Source organism: Platalea leucorodia, assembly GCF_965183815.1.
Source record: "Platalea leucorodia genome assembly, chromosome: 20".
Lineage (NCBI taxonomy): Eukaryota > Metazoa > Chordata > Aves > Pelecaniformes > Threskiornithidae > Platalea > Platalea leucorodia.
In genome coordinates, this window is record NC_138842.1 from 5,456,337 (window position 1) to 5,483,036 (window position 26,700).

Consider the following 26,700-nt stretch of genomic DNA (forward strand, 5'->3'; position numbering starts at 1 on the left):
TGATTGACTGAGCCGCCCACAGTCCGCTGTTGACTTCAACAGGCTTTGGACTGGGTTGCTGAAGAAACGATCTCTGCTTTCCAAGGCCCATCTCCTGTCAGAGCAGACCTGCCTCCCTCCTGGTCCCCAGCTGCGTGACCATCCTCCAGTTTAACCGAGCGCTAGCCTCAATCACAGCCCACCGCATCCTCCTAGCACCAGCACATGCCAGTAACCCATGCTAACATGCAGGAATAAGGCTCCCCTATGGATCCATCCCACCTGATACAGCTTTTAGTTCCTCAGAGCTAAGCAGATATTAAAAAAAAAAAAAAAAAAAACAAAAACCACCTGAGATGTTTCATCTCACTAGGGCCCCTTTGATCCCCATAGGGTTTCAGTAAGATCTGTGCTGGGTGTGCCCACGCTAGTCAGCCACTAACCCAGTCTCCAGTCTGCTACAAAAGCAAGCGAACACTGAACTTGCTGTATGCCTGAAATATCCCGAGCTATTTCAAAAGGATTTTGGTAAGGACCTCCACTGCTCCTTTTCTATATCCATTTATGAAAGGCTCATGCACACACTGCTGCACAGCGATACAGTGTCATGCTCCTGGCTCCCAGGGTTAATTGGCCCTTAGCATCTCTGGGGCTGCTTCCTCCTTTAATAGCCAATTAGACCTTATTAGCTATGTTGTCATTTACATCCAAGGCTCCCAGCAGCAGTCCAGAAGCTACAAATTTGCCTCAGTAGCCCTTCTCACAAGGCCGCGTGGCCTTTTACATCGCAAGCTGACCCTTCTGCTTAGCTCGTGGCCTCTTTGCTCCAGTACACCTTCTGGCCAGCAGCTCACCAGCGTGCTGATGTGAGGAGTCACCTGCAGGGAGCCCAGATGGAAGACCCAAGGAAGGTCCGACCCATCAGGAAGGGACCAGTCTGTTCAGCGTGCCTTCTAATGGGCCTCAGCAAAACAGCACGCGGATGTATTAAGCAGACCAACGTCTGCTCATAGCCATCTGCCAGAACATGTTGACATACTGCAGCACAGATCAACAGAAAGAGAGCTAGATAATAGCGATTGATTTTACACATGTAATGAAGTTGTTGAGTCTCTGATTCAGCCATTAGTAAGTGTTCATTTTATTGACCTGAAGGGCAAGGGGACCGAGATATTTCATTCCTTCCTTTTAAAAAACAAGCATCATTTGCTAATGAGAGATGGCCTCGTTCCCTCCTCATTATTTCTTTGCTTCACCTTTCCCTCCTCTGATTTGTCCAGCCACAGCTGAAGCCCACACACAGCAGCTTGACCCGTTTCACACTGCCACCACAGTGCCGGTCACACACACTCTCAGATCCACACGCTTCTCTTGCCGCAGGAGGTTCCCTAACCCGCCCGCAGCAGATCTCCCTCTCTGGACCAGATGGACTCGCCTCCTTGCAGAAGCCTGATGCAAAATCCTTCTTTGGAAAGGCGGACCTATACAAGCATCCACTGCTTCCCCCTGCCCTGCCTTTAAACACATAGTAGTCACTCAGCTCCACCTCATTTCAATGAGGCCAGAGACAGACGCTATCCAGGATTTTTGCAGGAGTGATGAACAAAGTCTGCCGCATTCCCGCTCAGTTGTCAAATTGGAAAGCTAGGAAAGGACTTGTGCCAGCTTCTAGCCTCTTTGTGCTTCAAATACACACCTCCCTACTATCTACAAACTTCTCCTAGAGCAGGCATCACTGACAGCTCCTCTGTTTAGGGTAACAAGCCCACTGTGGAACTGGAAAGAGGTTTTCAAAGGAGACCGTACAGGGGAGGAAAGCTCCCTTCTCTGACTTCAGTGACCACACAACATAATGCTCAACTAGCGGGTTTGTGAGCAGTGCTGCCAAGATTCACAATGTGCAGTGATAAAGAAAATAACCTCCAATCCCTTTGGCCTGAGCTTGGTCTACACTTTCTCTGCAAAGCAATGAAGGCTGCAGCACTCAAACTGTGCTGCAAATATGAACCCTTGTCACTGTGTTGTGATGAGTTACAGTGGAGCAGTCTTTTACCGTATACAAAGCATCATGGCAACAAAAGGACTGGTACATGCAGCGAGATGAATTTACCCTCAGAAAGATCCACATTAGCCAGCAGAGAGGTGATATGATCCTCCTGAGCTTGTTATATACAAAGGGGATGAGTCCATCTATTGGGTAAGCTGGTTACTAACACATAGCAGAGCTACATACTTAGGGCAGGAGCTGATTAAGTCTTTGCAATTGGGAAATTAAAACAAGGTCCTTTTGATGGCAAGCCCAGGGCATCCTGGCTAATATTCCAAACCTTTGCCATCAATGTTTGGGTTAGTAATTATTACTCAGATCATTCCTTTGGACTACAAGAGACAAAACTTCATACTGTCTCTAGCAGCTATCAAGCATCCAGCATCTGGGTGGACACAAGTAGTAAGACACCAAAAAAACTCCAGAGAAAAGATAAGCACATGCCTCCCAGCACCAGCTAGGAAAGTTCCTACGTGTGCCTATCAGAAACTCATCTCTCTTGGGCTTTTGGCATCAGGATGCACGTGAAGCATCCACAAACAGGTAACAGCAGCTCCCCAGTACACCGTGCACGGGTTTAAGCAATGTTTTCACAGACCACGCTGAACGACCTTGCCCCACTACTGTAGCTCTGCTGTGGTGGTCTCCTGTCCATATCCCACCCCAGCTGACCTCACGCAGCATGTCGTGTTGGACAAGATCACTGCCTGAGGCCGTGCAGCTTTAGGCAGTGCCATCAGAAGACTTCTGGTTTGAAAAACAAGACTGAAGAAAAGATGTATGAGAGATTGAATTAGGAAAGGACTTGCAGTAAGGAAAGATTGAAAGGCATATCACAGGTAAGATTAAGCCAGGATATAAGTCCTCCTAATGGAGTCTCAATGAGGTTGCGCTCACAGTTCTATGTGTATATACAGAGAGATAAAGCAAGGCATTCAAAACTATAAAACCAAAGACGTTTAAATTAGAAGGGAACCAAGGGAGGCAAATAAAATGCTGGAAAGAATTACGTATCAACATCTATACAGAGGTTGAAGGAACATAACATGCTTTCCCTAGAAAAGTGGCAACTAAAACTGATGCATGAAGAGGGTAGGAGAGATTGGGAGAGCCAGATAACTCCACCATAAAGTGCAAGAGAATCACTTAGAGATGAAGCAGATATTTAAGGATGGCATTAAAAAGAAATTAACATACAGCTACGGAAATGGGAGAGGGGTGTTTTGTTTCACGTAAGAAAAAACAAACTTAGGATTAAACTAATTCTGCTTCCACAAAACCAGGGAATAATTTCAAGCAGCAGTTTCCATTGCTGGGCTTGTGCGAATACCTCCTCCAAAAGGCCTTGCAGATAAGTTTGCAACAGCCGATGTGGCCCAGAGAAGTCGCTGTGGCTCTGTGGCCGATGACAGAGGCGCAGCGTGAGCTGGCTGAGCCTTGGTGGTATATGGCCTCTTCGTTACATCTCAACCATTAGATCCCAAGGGGCGTCGGGTCCTGCTTGCATGGAGGCACATCCCAGCAGCACAGCCCCCTGTTAATTCCTGCTACCACTAGAGCAAACAGGCGCTTCTGGTTTTGTCGGCACACCTCAGTGTCTGGCTCCTACGAGCAAGCAGCTGCCGCCAGCCTCGCTCCTCCTGCGGGTCTCCTGTGCCTGCCTGCTCTGTTGCAGTTTATTTCACACACGGACACCCAGCCCAGCTCGCTGCTACCCTGCACACACGGCTGCATATCCTGGTCTTTGTCACGCTGATGCACTCTCAGGGCTCTACTCCATTCACACACACGTGCCCTCCGGTATCCTCCGCGGCTTGGAAGGCAATTTCATGCTCACATAGTGCTGTTTTCTGTCCTACGCGTGCATGCATACTGCAGGCTCCCATGCAATTACCATCAGATGCTTGGAGCGGCAATGGCTCAGCGCACAGATATCATCATCATTATCTGCACACAGCAAACTGCTCCCCCCTTCCACTTACTGCACCCAAACCTACCCCCATCCCCTGATAGCTGCTGCTTGGCCCTTTGCACCTGCATTCACAGGCACACTTCAGTGCCGCCACAAGTTTCCATCATGTGTTGCTAACAGCCCAGCTGGATTTCAACACCTTTCTATCTTGATGGACAGTACACTAGACCGGGACTTGGGAGATGTAGGTGCTAATTTGAGAGCTTGCTACAGGCAATTCCTTTCATTTTCTCTGTGCCTTTGCTTCATATCTGGATCGTAAGAACGAATGTTACTGTCAAACCAAAAGTCCATCCAATAATTCCTACTAACAGCCTCCCAGCCTTCAGCTACTCTCAGGTTAGGAAACTTCTGAAACTGATGTTGTTTATATATTTAATAACTCTTAAGTGCTTTTCTCTTCTCTGTGCTTGCCCAGTTTCCCCTTAAATCTATGAAAACTTTCTGTACTCACAACATCCTTTGAGCTCACCACATCAATCACCTGTTGCACAAATATGACATACTGCTATTTGTTCTGAACTTGGCTCCTATCGGCCTCATTCGGCATCCTCTGGTTCTCCTACCAGGAGAGACACAGAGCAACTGATCCCCTACACCTTCTCCATTCCGCTCATGATTTGCCTTCCTGCAAACTCGCCAGCACAGACATTGCCTCTTGCTATAAATAACAGCGTACAGCAAGGGGCACTGAGGGTGCTCCATCTCAACGGGAAATCCTGGGCATCATCACAAGCCAAACCAGCGTGTGTGCACTTGTACAGCTGTCCCGTGCAGACACACGCTCCCCTGCACACCCAGGGCTCGCAGAGCACCCAGGGCTGCTCCAGGCACAGGCTCCCTTCTGCACCACGGCTGAATCCAGCCCTGCCTGAAACCTGCAGGCCCCATTAGAAGCTGATGAATTGTTTTCTGCTCTCATGCTTGACTCCAATTGGGTTATCTATGCGGAAACGTAATTTGTTTGCTGATATCAAAATGCTGCCGTTCACCTGAGGGATTAACACCGTGACAAAATCATTATAAACCTGATGGAGTACTGGAGGCCGCCTGAGTTTGCGGAAAATTCATTCTTCAGCCTAATGAATGTCTTTTTCCAAACTCCTACAATAGCAACACCCTTGTTTCTCAGTTCCCACTAGAGCAGCCAGAAACACACGCACAGGCTTAAGGGCTCAGCTTACTTTTAGACCAGCTAACGGGGCAAACAACACCTGAGGCTCATGAGAAGCACAGAGATCCAGCAGCAATGCTGCAATACAGGGCTCCCCTTCAACCACCGACGTGGCACGGGGAACAAATCCTACCACCGTGTCTTAATGGGGAATGAGTCCCACTATTAAATCTCAACTCCATGACCACGGGAAACCCCTGGATAAGCAGCACTGGGTGCTGAGCCTTTCCCTGCTGCTCTGCTTCCACGTCTTCCCCTCGCTTGTGCCTCCTGTTTCCCCCAGGCACTCTTCACAGGAGAAAAAACACTCCTCTTGTAACTCTCCCCACTGCTCCCTGCGAGTCGCTACTCCTGCATGACGTTATGAACAGGCAGTGAGTCACTGTCACTCCTGGGGAAGGGGGAGAAAAGCGACTTTCCTTTTGCTGATTCACTGCCAAAACCCCCACGTAATGCAAGCTGTCTGCTCCACATTAAAGCCTCCTTCCACAGCATGCCGGAGAGGATTTTTCTATTGCCCTGCCACCAAGGTGACACGATCAAACATTTTTTCCAAACAGTGCTCTAAGCGACACTGAAATTTGCATTTCAATTTGAATTCATTCTTATGGTTCAAATGAACTTCTGAAATACCTCTTCGTGTGTGGTTAAGAAGCACAGTTTCTCACTCTACTGATATGCACACGTATATATTTTTAGCCTTGATCCCTACGTTAGAGAAAAGTCACCCTTTTAAAAGAGCGGTTTTATTGCCAAGCAATATTAGCACAATGAAGAAAATTGCTCCTAATTTTTATAAATTATCTCATCATCTGCAACTAATTAGCAGCTGCCGAAAGCTGGGAAATCGCTCTTCACCCTAGAGAGACCAGCTCCAAGCTATACAGAACTCAAACATCCCTGATGGTCAAGGATTTCATGAGAAGCCTCCAGCTGGCTCCAGCGCAGGTCCCACTGGCTGTCCCACCAGGTGAGAAGTTGTGCAACCCCAGCACCCCCAGCACCTCCGCTGTGAGGAATAGTTGTGATGCAGCTTAGCTGGAAACTTTATTAAAATCCAATCTAATCAAGCTGTTGCTACTCTCCATTCTCCTTACCCTTGCTCCTAGGCGCTTGTGCCTCTGTCTGTGCCGCTGTAAATGTGTCTATAAAAGTAAAATGAGCAAGCAGCCAACGGCTAAATGGCACTTAATCAGAAGAAAATGTATACCCTGGTGGATAGCAAACTGCTATTAAGTTGGGGGGGGGGGGGGAGACAGAAGAAAATAATAAGCTATAAATGGACAAGCAAATAAATCTCCTGCCGTACCAAGTGAGAGCACATCTGGTTAGATGCCACCTCCAATGAGTTGTGAGCAAAATATTTATTTGCCACCAAGTACCTGGCAGCGGGAGTGGGAATGGATTACAGCTTGGAGAGCAGTGCTGCTTTCACTGCCTCCCTGCCTGCCCTTGGAGGCAGCAGCACATCAGGTGTCTGCCCTCTTTGGCTGCAGCAAAATCAGATCTGAAAACATCTGACCTCCAAAGCCAGCAAGCTGGCGGGCCCCAGGCAGCACCGACCAGGCTGTGACAGTGCCGGCGGCTGGTGGGTCAGCTCCAGCTCTCTCTCTCTGCTGCAAGGACACGGGCTCAAGCTTGAAAAGCTATCTCCTCTCCAACAGGAGAGCCCCTCAGCCTCCATCCCTACCCCAAGCCCTAAGAGGGTCAATAAGGCAACAGATGATACACCCGAGACTCCAAATCTATAAATAATGGAGGACTTGCACATCTCTGATCCTTGAGAGAGCCTTAATTTAATACAGAGCACTTCAGCATTAGGAGAAAATCTGATTTGGGACTTGGAAGTCCCCAAGGGAAGAGCTCCTCGGAGAGGGGCACCATTGCAAAGGGGATTATCACCATAATCACAAGATTAGTTGAATAATCCCAGCCTAAAAGAGAGGTTTTGTCATCTACAAGATGCTCAGCACCCTCCAGCTTTCATGGAAATACAGCGCAAAGCAGGGACAGATTGACTTTGAGGAACAACGTGGGCAAAGAGGAACCTGATTCAGCAAACGCTGCTTTGCAGTCCCGTCCAAATCCGTCAGCGCGTTACTGCTTTGCTGAGGGAAGGCTGGTTTGCTCACCTGCCTCAGCTGGGGCTGGCCAGCTCCTGGCTCCCTACACCGGCGACACAGCACATACGCATTGACTTTTTGTTCCCTTACAACACCTCTCTGCTTCAGACCGAGGGATTTTGCTGTTAATTCCTCCTGTTACAGATTTAATGCAGTAATGGGATTCAGGCCTCCTACAAAAGGCAAAAACAAGAAACCCAGTCCTACCAAATTAAAAGGCAATGTGACAGGGAAAACAAAATAAAATAAACTTCCTCTACTAATCATCTAGCCTGGCTCTTCTAAGGAAGCGCTTGCGCAGTTGAATTGCACAAAGTAAATAAATAATTACTGGCTATTTTCTACCATAGGTCAGAGAGCAGGTTAGCTAGCTGAGACTGAAATTTAAAGCATGTGTGTGTCGTGCCCAGGCTTACAAAAAGAAGAAAAAAAGCCAGCCAGGAGCAGAACCCTGTGCCACAACCACAGCTATCACAGCCTGCTGCTCTCCAAGAGACAAACTCTTCTGTGCAACAAGAAATCCATTTGGTCTCACCACTCAGGCATTCATATCCTGGCTAGAAAAATACATAAAACCAATGCTAATATTTTTACATTTCCAGATTCTCAGCTTTTAACTGAATACATTCAGATTTACTACCTGGGGAGAGATCGTCTGAGAAGGGAAAGACAGAGTTTGGTATTTCTCCTGGAAACGGCTACATCTCACAGACAACCCAGATGCCTCAAAACCCAGGTATACACTTGGCTGAAGTCTGTTGCCAGAATCAGAAGGGAAAGAGAGGAGCGGTGCAAGAAGTAATGCCTGCATTTAATTTCACTGTGTTTTCCATTTCTGCAACCAAAAGCAAAATTCAACCCCTCAAGCCCACTGCAAACCTGGGAAGAATGTTCTGGTGGTTAGAAACTTCTCATCAGGAAGCCAGTGACACTTTTCCCCACGGCACTGGAGAACCTGCTTAATTCAGCTCTAGTAGAAAGATCTATAAAACCAGCAGAGAAGCAATGATATTCCAAGTATCAAGGGTGAACTACCATGAACTATCACGTTTCACAGCGGAGCCTGCACTCTGGCAGCTCCCAGAAGAGCAGCGAGCTTTAGCCCTGAAAGGTTGCACTGACCTGTGCAAGCGGAGCAGGTGAGGATGCGCATCCCCACAGCACGCACTCCTGTACACAGATTGCTCTGCTCTCCCTTAAGAAGGCTGCAAAAAAGCAAGCAGACAGTAACCTGTTGCACAGTTCCCTGCAGGTGCTGGCTGTAGCTCGGGCAGCTCAGCACAGAGAGCCAGTTCTGCCTTTTCAAGCATGAATAATGCTGGATTGTTTCCAGATAGGGGGGTGAGGGAGAGCAAAGAATAGAGCCAGGACATTTAAAACAAAAGTGTACAGCTATATTCAGCAAATGACTGTTTTTCAGAAGGGCTTCGGGTGTTAGTCACACAGATGCTCTTTCTTGCATTTCTTCTGGAGTTTTGCTGTAGTTTTTTAGTTTATTTTATGTTATTTTGTTTTTGTTCTCACTTCACCTTTCGTTAGAAAGCATCCATGTTTCATGCTAGAGGTGGCTTGTTTCAGTAGCAGGAGAGGAAACTCTCAAAGCCGGCACTCTTCTAAACCAAGCCACCACATCTTTTTGAGGTTAATTGATTCCCTAAGCGTCAGGACACATCTTTCAAAAGCATGCCTATGGCACGAACTTCTGCTCAAAGACTCTCTGTGCTGCTAGTCAATGCCTGAAAACTCTTCCCATTTCCTTGCAATAAAATTGACAGTCCCAGGACAACAAAGAGCCACAGACCCCTTGCAGTTGCCATCCAAAAGGGCAGGATTCAGGCAATGAGGAGGAGGAGAAGCGAAGGCAGCACAGGGACCACGACCCACTCAAAGCCATCTCTAGCAATGTGCAGCTGCCCCCAGCACCGTGGAGAATGTCTTCCTCCTAAAAGGTCCCCGTCACAGTGCAGAGCTTGGGGGACTGCAAACATCTGCCAAGAGACCTCTGTGCGAGGGGCTTACTGAGCCCTCCTTGCTGCTGCACTTTGCAGAGTCACTTACTCTGACGCTAAAAAGCTCCTATGGACCATGCATGCTATAACTGGCTGACATGACCAAGAGGCTCTTACTTGATAAACAGTGACTGCTCCTCCAGAGCAATTACAGACTGTTAAGTAACTGAGACGGGGGGGGGGGAGAAGAGCCTGTATTTACACAGGAGCCTGTAATGACTCCAGCGTTGCGTCAGCTTCACATGCTTGACAAGACAGACAGAGGCAGACTTTTGAGTCTCCTGCCTTCACTTCATTTCCTTTTCATAAAGCCAAGTGCAGTGGCCACAGACTAATTTTTCTCTCTCCCTTTTTCTTCCTGAACTTACCTTGAGACGCCCTGGCATCACTCAAGCAGAGGGTGAGGCTGGGGTTGCCTCCACGTCAATCTATAAATATCCCATACAGCACTGTGCAGCAGCATGCCTCAAACCACTAGCAGGGTTAGCTACGTAGCTGAGGTGTGCAACACCTTCACGCTCACACCCCATGTCTTGCTTTATTTTTCTGAGCTGTTTATTCTTTGTCCCATCTGGCAAAAAGCAAAACATCTGGCAGGAAGCTGTTTTAAATTTATTTTGGTTTTTTGCTGGCCTTTGTGCTTACAGTTTATACCTCATTTTCTACCACCTGTGGAGAACTTGCAAAGTTCAGAGATGAAAGACAACCAGCCGTGCAGCTTACTGTATGTGCCAGCACGGAGAGGCAGAGAGGATGGCTCCAAGAGGAGGTGCTGCTCTCCCGGTGGCCATTCCTGCCCCAAATGCGCAGCAATGAAGCATTCAGAGACAGAACGTCCCATAGATGCTCCCACATCAATCTGTGGGCTCTGTACACCATTTCCCATGGAAACAGCTGTGCCTGTGTCCTGCTCAGGGCAATTCATGATGCGCTGCAGGCATCTTACATCCCCTTCTCCAAGGATGGCTGCATGTTCCTGACCTATGCACACCCAGTCTCTTCCATTCATTTTGCTTCCAGTGTCAACAATTTTACCAGCAGTATTTGCAGTGCTGTAGGGACTGAAAACACACAGAAATAGAAAACAGTAACCTAGAGATGGGGAAGGGAGGGAGTTCAAAGCGCTTTCCTGCTAAACGGCAGCCCAAGCTGCCTGCAAATAAAACTCTGGAGCTCATCAAGTAACTCTGACCACTGAGGGTGCTTAATAAAGATTACTTTTCTATAGCTCCACTTGCCTGAGGCATCATTTGTTCCTAATGAGATGCTCCACGGGATTTAAACGCATGAGAGAAGAATAGGCTTTTCAACCACAGCCATTACAATGAAAACAAGCTTTCTGCTCCAAAACCCAAGTGCTCAGACCCCTGTTCTACCCTGGTAATGCTCCTCAGCCATGCCAAGCTGGACAACCACAGTGCTTTCCTTCTGCCAGACCCGGTAGGCAGCTATCCCACAGCATTACCTGTTAAAGACTGGTCATGCTGGGGACTTTGAGGGAAGCTCTGCTGAGAGCTGCAGTGCTCAGGACACTACAGCCTCACCTAGCCCCAAAAGCCCAACATCAGTTTCTGCACTGAAGCAGCACAACGGGGGCTGGTAAGGCATCTGGGGTGGCTATTGCATGGGATACCTAAGACTTTGCAAAAGTACCACAAGATATTTCATTGCCAACTCAACTGTTCTTTTGCTTTGTGTTGTGCGATCACCAAGATCATGGTATTTCTGAGCATGCCTGGAATAAGAAAGTACTTCTTCCCACTGTACCAGGGGCCCCAATGAAACAAGCATGCCAAAAAATTCCACATGCCACTGAAATGGGTAGAAACACCACAGATAATAAATGCTAAAGGTCTGCAACTGCCAAGCTATCTTCTGGGCAAGGGATGTGGAACAAAATGTGCTGAAGTGCTGAAGCCAAACAACAGAACGGACTTCTGCTGCTGGTCAAATGGGAAGATGTGTGGGGCAGCTGAACGTGATCAGAAAACCACTCTGCAGGATGAATGAAGGAGTATGATTAGGGGCATCCTGCCATGGTAAGATTAGATGCCTGTGAATCAGATCTGGCACAAGGTGGAGGCTATCAAAGGTGACCACCATGGCGTGCACACCCGTGCATTCATAAACACATAAAAAAAATTCTGTAAGATGCTGGCGACTATGAAACCCTCTAGCAGTGAGATGGGGCAGCTGATCCTATCAGATACAGGTTAGTGGATTCTTCTTGCCAAGCAGAAGAATCACAAATCAGGGTTGGGAAGGGGGTGGAATCTGTAACAAATGCGGAGATCCTCAGACAAACCCAAGCTGACATCACATTACGACTTTTCAGACTTCATTATCCCTTGGGCTTAGCAAGAAGATCACAGAAGTCTTAAGCTCATGTGGGATGAGCCTCAGGCTAGATCTCAGGCATTCATCCTGGCCTGCACTTCTACGATATGAAATCAGGAATAATTCCAGAGGACACGGGACGTATGGACCAGCTGCAGTGAGTCTGCACTGTGCTACCACACGGGGAGTGCACAGCAATCCCGCCCCAGCATGAGAAAAATATATGGGCAAATAGAGCCCCTTCCCTGCCTTCTTCCTGCTACCCCAGCTCTAACTTCCTCCCTGAACACAATTTTAGCAGCATGAGATGCAAGAACTTCCAGCATTTATAGAGACCAAGTTGTCAGGACAGTCCCAGGAAAAGAGGCAAAACTATAACATGGGAAGACTCTGGCAGGCAATGGCTGAGCTCTGCCTGCTGGCCAGTTCTATGAGCTCTCCTGACAACCACAACAACAAGGGCTACCAAAGATGTAACATTTACAGAAGACGGTCTCCTTTGAACAGATAGGAGCATAACCCAGACAGGTTACCCACAGACTGCTAGAGGGGATGGAGTTTGATCCTGGATCTCCTGCATCCCTTCTGAGACTCCTAACCCACCAATGGCTTCGGAGTTGATCAGTTAATTTCTGTCTCAAAACTGTCTGCAAACAGCTCGAAAATTCTTGAATTTTCCAAGTACAGAACATAAGATATTCTGAAACCTCAGTGTTACATGACTAAGAGGAAAATCAAGCCTCATCCCTCCTTGTGCATTAGCCTTTTGTACCTCACATTCAGAGCCTCCCCTTTAAGCCACGTGCCCCTCCTGCATGCCGTAAACTCCCGGGTTCAGGTACCAGCTCCAGCAGCCAAGCGCCAAGTCCTACAGTGATGAAAGATGACTGCTCAGCACTAAGATCAGGTCCTTCCCTCCACAGACAATTTTAGAAACATCTGGAGCAGCTAAGGTTTCATGACTATCACTAAAGAGAGATGGGTCAGAAACATATGTGAGATGACAGGTGACATCTGCATTAAGTCAGGTGGCCAGCTAAAGTTAGCTAAGAGTACCTGGTTGCTCTTCTGCAATGGATCTGCTCTTGCAGAAGCAGATAATCAGTGCACATTAATAATTACTAGACTCTCTCTTTGCAATGAAATTGCAGCCCTCAAGATTTCCAGCACTCTCCCTTTCCCTCCTAACTACAGCAAGAGTTTGTTCCCTTACAGCACTCCTTTCCAGTGCTCAAGGAGAGGTCTGACTACATTTACCCCAGGGGATCATGAAGTTCTGCATGGCCCTGCGCTAGAAATGCTCCCCAGGGACATATGGTATCCAGAACAGATAACACCTAACCAGAAGTGGCCTCCTATTCTGCCAGCAAAAGAGAAGAACTACCCACAAAGCTTGAACAAAGATCAAACCACTTACTGAGCAGCAAACAAGATCCTCATGAACATACAAAGCACTCATGGGCAAACTATTACCTCCCCTTTACTCTTGTGGCTCCATTCTGGAGGACGGCGGCACAGCCAGTCCTTCCCCTTCATCACATTCGTGTACCCCCGTAGGCTAAGCTTTTCCTTCAGGAATCCCTGCAGCAGATTAAAACTCAGTTTATTAAATAAGGCAGTACTCTAACAAGGGTAATCCACAGATAATTTCACTCATTTAAACGCTATTTCATCTCAACCAAGTAGACTTATTTCCATTTAACAATCTTAATTCTTTTAGCACTTTCTGGCTCCCAAATTGGCTTCGATAGCAGAATTGACATTCAGCCATCATTTTCACATAAAGTTCCATTTAGTCTCTCCAAACCCCTACAGTGTCTGGAGGTGCAAGAGGAATTCATTAGCGGTGTCTTTGGGAAAATGAGCCATCCCTCCCCGCAGCCTTCTTACATTCACAGTCCTCATTTGGCAGGGGTCGAGTCAGAGCTGGCAAATGCTGGGCTAAGCTGCTCCTCCACTGCAGATCCCCCCTGTTGCTCCCCTCTAACTCCATGCTCAGGTCCACCTCCGTGCTGACACACAAGCATCTGCTTTCTTTCCTTCTCTGCCCACTGAGCTTAGCATTTCACTTTTATCTATGGGACACAGAGCTAAAATCTTGCAGCCTTTACCCTCTTGCGTACTCACATGCTCCCTCCCTCTTTCCCCCCAGCCCTACGAGCACCAGGTCTGCACGTCCCTCCCCGCAGGGAGGTCTCTGCCAGCCTCAAGAGCCCTGTGGTCCATGCCCTGCTACTGCTCCAGGTTACCACTCTCAGGCATAACCGGCCATGGTTATGAGCACCCGTCTCCATGCATCTCCCGGGTCTTCCCCATTTCAGGAGCTCTCCTCCAGCCAGGATCTTCACCTTCTACTTCTCAGGCATCCTGCACTCGTCTCCCCTCCAGAGATAACACCCTGAAGAAGGGCTCTGGGGAACGATGCTGCCCTAACATGATGTCATCCTCTTGGATGGCTTTCCCAGCAGCAAACAAAATGCAGGCTGAGGGCACCCATTTGTCCTGCCTGCTAACAGCTATTTTAGGTATGGATTGTGCCCTGGGTGTTGCCCTCTTCTCTCCCACAAGCACACTGCTTCTCCTGCCCATCAGCGCAGGCTACAGCTCTGTGCTTTTCATAGCAGATATCCTACAGAAAAGCAAAACTCATTCTTTCCAGTTCTTTCATCCTTCCCTTTTTCCTCAGCATTTTTTAGCAATCTCAGCCAGTAGCTTCAATCTCATCACAGTGAGGTCTTTGTGAGGGAGAAGAGGAGCACAAAGCCAGGAGCAAGGCTTTGCAGGGAAGGGCAGGACCTACCCCTTGCAGAGGCTGGAGACCTGCGTAGGGCTCAGCACGCAGGGAGCCTGGATTATGTCTCACCTGCTTTGTGAGGAAGTTGTTCTCTACTTCTGAGGTTGGGACTTTTTCAAATGCTATAGGTTCAGAACACCTGGATATCAAGAGCTAGAGCTTCTGAATCCAAGCCAGGACAATTTGGGCTTTTAGCTTTACAGGGGTATGTTTATCTTAAACTGAGCCACAAGCAATTAGCTGCAGAGGGGCACTCGAGATAAGTGCCCTTTCAGGTCAAAAGTACCTTTTCTGGGAAAGTTGCCCAACAGCCCTGCAGTGCCTAATGCTAGCAAGGGACTTTAACACCTCACTGAGCTGAGCACTGCACACATTGCATCCAGGAGAGCTGGCCCCTGAGCTTGCAGTCCACCCATCTACAGAGCAAGGACAAGTGAACTTGCCAAGAGTTACACAGTAGGAGAACAAGGAATAAACCTCTGAGCACAAGGCACATTGCTTCAAACAGAAAGAAACCCTACCTTACAGTGTGAGGATCTCAGCTCTGCTCCAACAGACTGTTCCAAGCTGGAGCTGCCTTGCTGTCTTCCTCCTCCCATCTGCCATCCTCCAGCTTGCCTTCTCAGAAAGGTTATGATAGCTCACAGGTAATGACTTTGGCCTTATCTCAACTCACCTTTAGAAACTTGGGTCACTACCTTAGTTTGCAAGGCTATCCTCCAGCTCCCTTCCTGAAAACGACCTTCAAATCATGTCATAGTCACGACAGATATGCATCTCCCTAAAAGCAAGCAACCATACTCTTCAGCCATGTATCCACAGGTGTCCCATCCTCAGTACTCAGCCTTATAACTGCTCCCTGCCCTCCCACACCAGCAGCTGCTGTCTGGACAGAGGGCTTGCTTCCCCTGCGTGCTTATTCAAATTTTGTAACTCAATCCAGCTCCTGTCCACATCCAAAAAATCTCCTACTCACTTCAGGTTCAGGTGGTTCTTTAAATGCAAGTTAATTGATCCACGGGGAGGAACAAATTTGAAGCTCAAAGTATTGCTGACGCTGGCACTAAGTTTTCAGGTGCTCTGAGCTGCCAAGACAGCTGCTCTCTATCAAGTGAGCACTGCTTTGCAGTGTGATGGCACTCACTCCAGCAAGGGTCTGCTACGGATATTTAATTCAGGTTTATTCTGCAGTGAAGTCAAGCTCAACACAGAGCGTGTGAAATCCATCCTTCCTCAACTACCCACACGGATAGCCAGGGGCGAGGGGCTGGGCAGCGGTAATCTGTAATGCAGACTAATGCGCAAGCCTATCTCATGCCGCACTGGAGCTTTTTGCAGAAATTCCAGCTTTGCTGAGTTTGGCTCAGAGTTTGAATTAATTTTGGCAGCTGTTTAGGCAGAGAACCAAGCATCTTTCATTCATGTAATTGACTTTTTTATTCATACATATATGAAAAAATAATGAAAGAAATGACAGAGTAGCTCTTGCTATGACTAGCTTTCAGTCTATGAAACAAAAAGATCTGTATTAAAAATGGCTCAGCGGCTAAATACACAAAGTGCTGCCTGGGGGCAGTAACTATTTAGATATAAAACAGGTTATAGGGCTCTCAGATCCTGATCCTTGGCTCAGGGAGAATCTTCAACGTTCAGGAACAAAAGTAAAAAGTCAGACCTCTGAAGCAAAACTCTGTACATGCACCTATCCATGTCTGCCCTCTGTCGCTGCCCCTGCGATTGCACAGGACTGTGCCTGTAAGACATATACATATATGACCTTTCCAGTGGCCAACCCCTCTTTCCTTGGCTCCTCTCCTTAAAGCACATTTTCCTCTTCCTGCTGAATTAGCACCTACTTTGAACCCGGTCACCTTCCAGGTCTACAAAGCAGTACAGCACAGGAGAGCAGCTGTCTGTGCCCAAGTGCACCACAGTTTTACCCGTGCTGGTGAGCAAATAACTTTCATTAAACAAGCAAATGAAAAAATAGAGCTCTACGCTGATTCGCCACTTGAGCAACATAGCTCTTTTCCATAAATACCAGCTGACTTTCCCATGCAGATGCTCTGCACACAGAGATCTATAGCTATATAATATGTATGTGGATATATAACGAATCAACACAAAGCTTAAGGCCCCTTGGGACGTACAGTGTAGTTTGCCTCTAGACATTAATGAACAGGAACAGATTCAGTAAAAATAACTCTGCCACAGAGGTGCAAAACACATAAAGAGATGGTCCGTCTTGCTGAATCTACGCTGCTCCTCACTCCATGCCCTGTACCATTGATCAAAGATATAAATCTGCTTATTATTTATTATTCATATTATCGTAGTGCTGGATTCCATACCTGTAGACCAGGAGCTCATTATGTTTTATGTGGCAAAACTGCAGCCTGGAGAGACACACGCCCTCCCACACCAATCTCCCAGGCGAGGCAAGGGGCACTGCCTGCCCTGAGGCACAGGCGAGCAGGGCAACCTTGCAGGCAGCCTCACGGCCACTAGGCTGCCTGGCACATGTCACGGGCACCTTTCTCCTGCAGAGCCATCAACAGCAGGGCAGGTCACCCCACTTTGCACCAACTCCCTCTTTCTTCCATGAAGGCTCCCTGGAGCATGCAGCTCAGTCCATTTTAAGCCAAATGCATTCAACCCTGATCACAGGCAATTCATGGAGAAACAAACCCCTATGGTGGAGGAAACCATCAGTCCCTCCCTCTTTGGTATCCAGTCTTCAGTCAGTATGCCAAATAGGCCCCTCACTGTTTAAAATCAAAGCACAAGGAAGCAGGGGTGCAGGATTTCTACATCCCTCAAGCATGTGCTTGCAGCTCAACCCGATTCCCACTCGCTTTCTCCCAGGGCTCCTCGCTCGGAAGCGCTCGCTTTCCTCCCGCAGTTTTCGCTCGCACTTCGATGGTGCTAATGAGCCTCCTGCCTCTGCAGGCAGAGAAGCCGCCCAGCACACCCCCAGGAAAACTCGCGTTCACAGAGCACTGGGAACAGCGTGCAAAACCCTGCCAGCGCACAGTGACCACCCAGCGACCACGTTCTCCTCAGATACCAACCTCAGCACACGTGCAGGGAGCCTGAATGCTCTGCCCTAGCGTCCAACATCAAAAGCATTCAAGAAAACCACTTTTCACCTGATCATTTCAGAGAAGAATGGGTTAGATAAGAGATGGCAGCAGTCACCAGCAGTGTGCAGCCCCTCTTTGAACAGCTTCAGTTGCCTTTTCCTGGAAAAAAGGCTCCTTTTATCTTGGAAGTAGCCTCCATGCATGAGTTGCGTTTACAAGACCACTCAGACAGGGAAGGTACGGCTAGGAGATGAGGCACAGTTAGCAACTCTTCCTAGCACTGTAACACAGCAGTACCTGGGGAGAACTGCAAAGAATCAAAGGGCAAGCATAGATAAGGCATTGCTGAAAGGGCCTGGCATCTATACCAGTGACCTTTTTAAAATTAAAGATTTATGCATGTAACTCGGAAAACATAAATAAAATATCACTCTCCTAAAAGGATAATGAAAACAAAATTAAAAGGGCAAATAGTTAACAAATTAATATTGTCTTTTTCTCTACTTCTCACTACTCTTCAGCAGCAAATGACAAATAACTATGAATCTACTTCACCTTAATGAACTTAGCTGGGCCTTTTTAATATTGGGGGAAATTAAACATTTACAATACTTCAGCCAGACAAATTTACTAAGTCATGCATCAACAAAGATGTAGATACCTCTCCTACTCCATAGTTCTCTATTTCTTTAGACTCTCAGATTCTAGGAAAGTCCTGAATGAAATGTGAAAGCCTTTTAAAAAAAATAAGATAAAATCAATACAGGCCACACCCTACATACAAGGGCTCAAATGAGCCCAGTGAGGCATGAATTGAGCAGGGGACAGAACTGAAGCTCAGGCACCCAATAGTACTTCCCAGCTGGTGTGCTGGTGGGCCACATCCCAGGGCAGGTCTCCAGGAGATGGGCAGCTACTGTGTGGACTTGAGGGGAGCCATGGAGCACCCCTGGGAAAGCCTCTGGCATGGGTTCCTAGGGACTAGGACCCCAACATACACATGGAAAAGCATCTACCCACATTTAATGCCAACCTAGCTGCAGCCCACACCTCCTCCTGTCACCGCAGCAGGGGGACAGCCCTCTGTTCATGCCTTATTTCTCCAGATGCAACTTGGCAAACATTTTGCAAACAGTTAACTCCTCCACCGTCCCTTGTGCCCAGAAGGTGTCCATTGACCTGACCCCCCAGAGCAGCTATTCCCTCCTTCCACCCCACTCCTCAAGCCAGGCTGGTATTACCACAGTCCAAACATGATGGGACTTGAAAGTGTATGTCCAACGAGCACTGCTGCCCTCCAGGCGCGTGGGTACAGCCTCGGGCACTGGGGCCCCGCAGCGCACAACGGTGACCCACGCAGAAGGATTACTTTTAATCCTTTAAAAACAGTTATGTCCATGCACAGAGAAGCCAGCTAATCACACGTGCCTCAGTGACCTGCTTTGTTTCCAGCCCAGTTCTTCTCTTGCTGTCTGCTGCCTTCTGGCGAGGAGTCATTAGCTGTGCCCTGTCCGGCACAGGTAGTACCTAACGCCTCTGCTCCCACCGCTGGTGGGACAGCTGGCCAGAGGAGAGTCGCCTAACCCCTACCAGAAGCTTTGTTTTCTTAAACACTAATCGTAATTACAAGTGGAAAGGTTTTCCAGCAACAGCACCACCATGTGAGGCTCAGAGATTGTTTCTCTGCCTTAAGCTGATCACAGCAGCCTTGCTGGGTTCAAAGCCAGGGTAAGGCCATTTCTCTGCTGGGGAATAGCGAATTGGTGGACAGCAGTTTATTGCAGTTGCATTGGGATCATCCACAAAGGCCTTGGATACACCAGAAGGCAGCACTGCATAAGGAAAGGAGTTTGTGCCTAGACATGCTCCTCTGCCTCTGCGCCAGCGAGAGGAGTGGAGTTTCAAGCCGTGTCAGCAAGCTGCCATCAGGATACGGGGGTACTGGGGCTGGCACAAGCCAACCTGCCACAGAGCCACAGCTCTCCCTGCCTGCCATAAAGGGCACAGTCGTGTTTCTCCCCATCTCAGACTGCACCCCTGGGAGAAAGCGTTTGTACCTGCACATGGGGGCTGGCATCCACGTTTTTCCCTTACAGCATTCAGGGGACTGACTGCACCTTCTTCATCAGTGGCACTATCATACTTTAAGACGGTAATGTTAAATAACATGCTGCCTTGTGGGATCTTCGCTGCAGTGCCTTTAGGAGAATTATGTATATCCTCTGGGAGCTGGGGAAGCTGAACTAAATGGTCCACAATTCTGTTCATCACCATTATCGTTCATTTTTGCCTTACACATTTGTAATGCTCAGTACTTCTTCCTTGCTTCAGCCCTCCAGCTCAGACCCACCAGTGTACAAACTGCCCTGGACAGGGCAGAAGCACATCGTGCAGCTATGGGGCCTTTAGCTCACTACACAAGCGGCTTAGTATCATAAGCACCTCGGGAAGGTAATTACGCAGGGATGCAAGGCCACACAAATGATGCTCTGCCACACAGGTCTGTGACAGGGTGATAGGTAGGAAATAGAGGGGCACTATACAATCACAGCGATGCAGAAAAAGCTGGATGCGTGTCTCCAGTCTGCCTCTTCCCACCTACTTCAGCATGCACAGCTAAATGCCAGTGCTTTCCCACGACTCCACATGCTCTGGGGGATCCCAAGAACATTTTCTTGACATTATAGTTCCACGATCAGAGCAGATGTAGGAGATTCACAGCCCTTTAGGTATTCCAGATTGTTGGAAACGTGCCTAGAAACAAGGACAAATGTCCCAGGCTGTCACTTCTAGTGACACTGCACCTTCAGTTTGGATTTGTGGAGACTTTGACCACACATTGCTTCTCTGGTGGATGAAACAAGCACTGGGAAAGCAGTGCAGATTGCTTCAGTTATCAGCTGAGCAAGTGGTGGATGCATTTTCACTGGGTATGGGGTAGAAAAACACCATGTTTCACCAAACAAAATACCCTGAATGCTAGAGCTGCACCTTGTCTTTTGTAGAAAGTTTGCAAATATGGGAGGTAGAGGGAGGGAAGGGATTTGGACAGACAGAGGCAATTACAGAAAAGAGCACTTTAAAGAGCTGCAGGGCTGAAGGAGGCCTTGCAAGGAGTTTGTCAGTAGATCGTATGTCAGCGTTACTGAGCCTACTGCTAGTTAGGGCAATGCCATGTATAAACTACAACTTTGGCTTGTATATGAATTTTAAATGAGCTGTTAGTACAACCAATGAATCTAGCAAGAGAATACCAATTTAGGGCTCTGACGGTCTGCTCTATAAGACCAAGTAAATAACTCAAGTAAATTTCCTGACACATTATTGAGCATGAGTGAACAAACAAAAAACAAAAGCAGAATTACTTCTACAGCCAGTACATGCCACAGGAATCCAGAGCTAGGGGAGATGCTGGCCCACAGTGCGCTGCACCAGCCATCCTCCCTGCCTGCCCCTGGGGCGGGCAGGAGGGAGCTGATGTCTTTCGTGCTTTTGGTGTGGTTGGATGCAAGTTGGGCAAGCACCAACTATTGGGTTTTGCTCCCAGGACATTTTGGTAGGACATACGTTGGCTCTTTCAAGGGCTACAGAATGCTTCGAGGCAATTCCTTACATACCTCCTGGAGCTCTTGAAAACTTCCAAGAACATGCCCATTCCTGTCTGCTTCTTCACACCTTGATCACAATCAACTTTTGAGCGTCTAGGGAGATAATACCTCACCAAGGCAGACCAGGTGAGCTGACTAATAAACAAAAGACGCTCCTAGTAAAAAGACACTATTTTGGATAAAGTATGTGGGTCAGTGTTTTTCCCCACAACGGACTCCAGAACAATGTGGACTAGGAGACTTCCTCTAGGATGGGATCAGAAGGGAATACACAGAGTTTAAGGCTGAAGAAAAAGGCTGAAAAAAAGGTTTGCACCAATGTTTTTTCCTGTGTATCCAGGAGAGAAATAGAGCATACAATAGGCTACAGATTGTTCCTATGCATGCCAAAGTCACAGGGAAGGTCACCCTGTAGCCTATATTCTGCTCATTTTTTTGCATAGATGATGCCTCTAAAGCTCACTGCAATGCAACACTCATCGCTGGTCGCATCCAGGCTAGCAAAACTTCCTGTCACTGTGTGCTCAAAGATTAAGCAATCTGCTGCCTAGAAACTCCACTGAGAAATATCAGGGCCAAGATCCACCCGAAACCCCAAGAAAGCAGCAGCAGGGAAGCTCAGTGCTTAGTTTAAAAGCCAAGCCAAGTGCCCCTGACTCAGCACCACCGTGCCTCCTTCTACCCTGGAAGCCAAGCACAGCAGGCAATAATATCTTCTAGCAACTTGATGAAGAAACCAGACATGGCATTGCCTATGTTCACCTCACATTACTAATTATCTAACTGTGCATTTGAGCAGTCCATTACCAGATGGCTTTCAGAATTATTTTAAATGTTAGCTTGCATTTTCTTTGAATATTTAAATGTTCATGCTGGTCTGTTTTGCTTTTCTACGCAGTGCATTGATTTATGTTGCTAGATACCATATCTCCCTGCCTTGCCAAAAGCATGCATTTGGGAATGATTTCAGGGCTGCTAGTAACATTTTTTTCTCTCCTTTTATTTTGTACTTTATTTTTATTAACTTTTTTGCTGGATATATTGTTAAAATAAAACTGTGTCTTGAAGAAACAAAACCAAAACCCCAAACCCCTCCTCAGCTCTTTGTCCATCTGCTTCAGACACCATTTTCAGAGAAGTTAGCTCTGCAGCCATGAGCAAAGCAAAAGCAGTAGATATGTGTGGGAAACAGCCAGGTCCAAGGTCAGGACTGCTGGTGACCCATTCTCAATAGGCAGGAGGTGACTGGAGACACCTGTGACTTGACTGCAGGGTCTCTGGCCACTCTTACATTTAACACTGCCACAGAAACCATGACCTCCAGTGCCTTTTAGATGGTTCGGCAAAGTTCCTTCCCATTCCCTGAACAACATTAGTCCTTCTTTGAAATCTTGACTTCTACATTGCCTTTACAACATCCTAAGACAAGTTCTTCAGTCCTAGGAGGATTCAGCAGAGAGATTTCCACTGCCTTGCCCTGTGCAAGCTAAGGAAATGCAGCATTTCCATCCCGGACTAGGCAGCAGTGGTGTAAGTTTTATGAGCAACTGTGTCTGGAGCAGCTCCATTATGTTTGCAAAGGAAAGTCAAAAGCAAAGAATTCCTAAAATGCATGAGGATTTTAAAACTGGAGAGACGGGTCCAAGAGAGCACGATCTCGGTGCGAGAGAGTTGAAAACCACCGGTGGAGCAGTCTCTGGGATGGAGACCACAGCACCAGCAGACCGTTGCTGGGTGACTCTGCACAGCAGCCTAACCAGCGCTGCAGCCCTCGGCCTCTGCAGGTACACGGTGCTAAGGAGGAGAGGCTTACCTTTAACCAGCATGCGCTCAGCTGTTCACCACCATGCATCTCTGCTAAGCACAGAGGCATCTAGTTTTGTACCTGTACAAGGCAGTGGGACCGGGACATGTGAACCATGCCCGTGTTCAAGTGTGTGAGTAATTTCTATTATGGATATGCCTTCAGGTCCAAGCACTGGGTCAAGATCTCCTTCACCCAGTAGCGGATACCAGGAACAGAAGGCAAAACTAGTATTTGCACTGATAGAGGGAGACAGATTTTCTACCGGCGCTGCAGTTGCTCATGTGTCCCCTGAACACACAGACACCCTGGCTTGTTCTTGCCTGCCCTCAGGGGTCAGCACTGACATGGCCTCACAGCAGCCACCATCAACTCCATTTAGGGAGCCCTTGAGCATGAGCTGAGACCTGGAAGGCAGCAGCTAATCCCGCCTGGTAGTTGCCCCCAGTGCGGTGCAGCACAGATTTTCATTTCCAGTCCTCAGCCAGGAACACAAAAGCACAGTCCCATCCCTCTCAAACACCTCCCCATTTCGCTCTGGGTTGTGCTGTGGAGGTGGACAACCACGCCAGTTCTCAGACTGGTTTGCAGCCCAGTGCTGCTACGTGCGCTGCTGGGGGAGCTCCCCTTCCCCTCACGCTCCTAAGCACCCCCAGTACTTTCCCCACAGAAGGAGATGGCTGGGGTACAAGGCGTAATGAAGGATCTTCCACTTTCAGCATCCTGATAACATACCGTCCATCCCCATCCTCGTCTGCTGGCTCAAGTGGAGGATCTGCCAGTCAACATGAAATGCAGTCTGCGGAGCTGAGACTATGCAGCATGAGTGCTCCACATGAATCACAGATGCTGGGGATATAAAACACCCAGCCACCCTTCCCAGACTCCTGCCAGCACAGACCCTCCCTTGCTATATTTCTGAGCTGCTCCATGCTCCACTAGCAGAGGGGAGAAATAATTTTACTTCGTGTCACCTGTGAAAGTTCCAAATGGGGACAGGAATACATTAGCTTTTTATCTGCAACAAATAGTTAATAAAACCAGCTAGTAGCTCCAGAGAGAACAGTCAGGTAAAGCAGTTGCCTTTCGAAACAACAGAGCAAACTGTCAATACTATGAAGCAAGTTTCATTACAAGGTTTCTGGATGTGTTTCTCTTCCCTAATCTGCACAGGCAGCAAGCAAAGATGACCGTGCCTCCTCCTGAACACTTTTTAATAAAGCGCAAAGGAGACCGAATGCATAGGACTCTCATACAAATGGAGCATTTTAGAGTTATTAATGTTCTTGTGGCACCACTTAGCTAGGTTCAGTTTGGGCTCAAACACTCCTTGCTCATCAATGTGGGGACAAATAAATTTGTGACAAAAAACTATTTCCTTTTGTGTGAAGCTCAGGAGAGCATCAAGAGGGGTAGGTCATAGGGGGGGAAGCAAGCTTAATTCCTCAGTTCCTCTTTGAGGAGTGGCTTTCACTTCAAATTTATACAGGAAGAGATACCCATCAGGTAATGTTACCACCATAAAAATCAATGCAAATACATACACTCAATATAAACTGCATTTCATTTATAAGATGAAGGAGAGAACGCTTCCAAAATGCAGATGGGACCCTGTAGCTCAGCAAGTGCCTCAGCCCCACCCGAACGGGGAGCACACCACCAACACAGGGAGCCCAGCACCGGAGGCGAGGCTTGGCTTCCCTTGTCCGAGCACGTCTACGCAGAGCGGCCCAAACAACGTGTGGAAGGATGGTTAAATGCAGGGCAGAGCAAGCTTTGTACTCACCGATCCTCAGGGAATGGGGGCTGGCAGCAATCTTCATTAGCCACAGCAGAAGGAGCACCAGAGGCGCCAAGACACGGGGCATCTTCTATAAATCCTCATGGAGCCCTTTGGTGGTCTGGGCATGACATAACTCTGCAGGGAGAGAACACACGGCACCGTGAGCACCTCAGCTCTTGAACCAGCGACTCAGCAGGATGACACTGCTTCGAGCTTGCCAAGCACTTGGGACAAAGAGTCTATTTACCAAAGGAGGAAGAGGAGGAAGCTATTTACAGACTATGAATTATTCAGGAATTGGAATCAAACTGGGCAAAGAGCTTCTAACAAAAAATGGAAAAGAAGCACAAGGAAAAGTCCAAATATTTCATCTTGGCATTTTTAGCATTTCCACAAAAACAAGTGGAAATCAATATTGAGTCACATCTCTAATTTTTCTTTTTTTCCCCCCTCCCCTCCTCTTTTTTTTTTTTTTCCCCACTCAAAGCAGCTTGCAAATTAATATATAACACTGACTTCTGGTTTTAGGATAAGACAAAACATTTTCCTATCAAAAAATAATTTGACGGATGGGAGTCAGAGACAGAGAGTCACTTTGGCCGCCAAACTAGAAACCAATTCTTTGTACTGCTCCAGCCCCAATGACAGTCACCACCTCCTTCTCTCCCTTTCACGCGCAAGAGGATTCAGGACAAGACCAAGAGCAGGACCATTTTTTTTTCTCCTCTTACAAGGTAACACCACCCCAACACACAGAGGCCTAACTTTCAAAGTCGAAACACCATCAAAATGAAGAGCAGTAGGTGGAGAATCCACAAACCTATCATTAGTACAGGTATTGGATCTGGTTGTCCCACAGCAGACTCCCACAGCACAGTTAAACACATTTTTAACAAATGCCATTTTAAACAGCTACGTAGAGGGTAGATTTTACTTTATAGGAGAAATGGTTGTCTCTCAAGTTGATAAAATTATCTCCACAGGCAGCAACGTCCTTAAATGCTGACTTTGAGTATTTCATCTGTTACCTTATCTCTCCCTTCTCCAATTTTCTGGCAAACATTCTCACGCTATTGCATTTGTCTAATTCTTGGGCCAAATATTGAAGTCCTGACACAGGCAAAGTCTTTAATCTGCCTTTGAAGTTACCAGGAGTCTCGTTTGAGAAAGATGTAGCTTTTTATTTGCAATTTTTTAATTCATCTATTTTTATATTACATTTAGATCTCCTCCATCTCATCTCAGCAGTCCCCAGAGGGGCTATCCCCTTTTTACAGACAGGGAAGGGAAGGAGAAGGAATATTGAGACGTGGCTGTAGAAACGAAGGCAATGCAGGGGCTGAGCAGGGAGCCCTTGCACATCTCCACTCCCTGAGGCTTGATCTCTCTCTGGATCACGTCTCTCTTGGGAAGCTCCCACCAGCAGCCCTGCCTTCTGAGCCCCATTTCTCTCAGTTTCGAGAAAATTGAGGGACCCCATGCTCAAACGTCAGTTGGACATTTGAAAAGCATCCCGATTTCAGAAGCTGTGTGCTCAACATATTTTTAAAAAGCAGAAGCTGCCAAAAATCACCTGGAAATCATTAGCCACCTCTGAGAAGGGCAATGGCAATTTTCTCTTTTTTTAGTGGGAGTTACAGAGTAATGCCTAGGGAGGAAAAGCCCTAAAAGGTTAAGCGCATGGTAAATTGGTTACTTAGAAGCATTGGCAGCAGCAGAGGCAGATTGTGGAGCAACGTATCATTTGAACACTTTGAAGCAGTTATTTTAAAACTTTCCAAGTTATTGACAAAACAGCAGGATCACGTCAGATTAACTCACACTGCTATTACAGCCCAGGCTGGGGAACCGGCACTTGCAGCACTGAAGTCGCACACAGGCACACACACATCCCCTCTCAAACCTTCCCTGCAGAGCCAGAGAAGGAACTGCATCGCGCTCAGGATCGGCTCCAAAGCCATTCCCCCAGACCCACAGTCTTGTTCTG

The 26,700-nt window shown here is 47.6% G+C and overlaps 1 protein-coding gene across 1 annotated transcript in view; it reads right to left on the reverse strand.

The window, feature by feature from the left end:
- The window catches only part of GRIK4 (glutamate ionotropic receptor kainate type subunit 4), a gene marked incomplete at its 3' end in the record, with an annotated part of 137,855 nt that extends 113,042 nt beyond the window's left edge, over positions 1-24,813 (reverse strand). The window contains exon 1 of the mRNA XM_082330578.1: positions 24,717-24,813. Within this exon, the coding sequence (XP_082186704.1) occupies positions 24,717-24,798 (82 nt within the window). The 5' untranslated portion in view covers positions 24,799-24,813. The remainder of the gene's footprint in view (positions 1-24,716) is intronic.
- Positions 24,814-26,700: the final 1,887 nt, after the last annotated feature.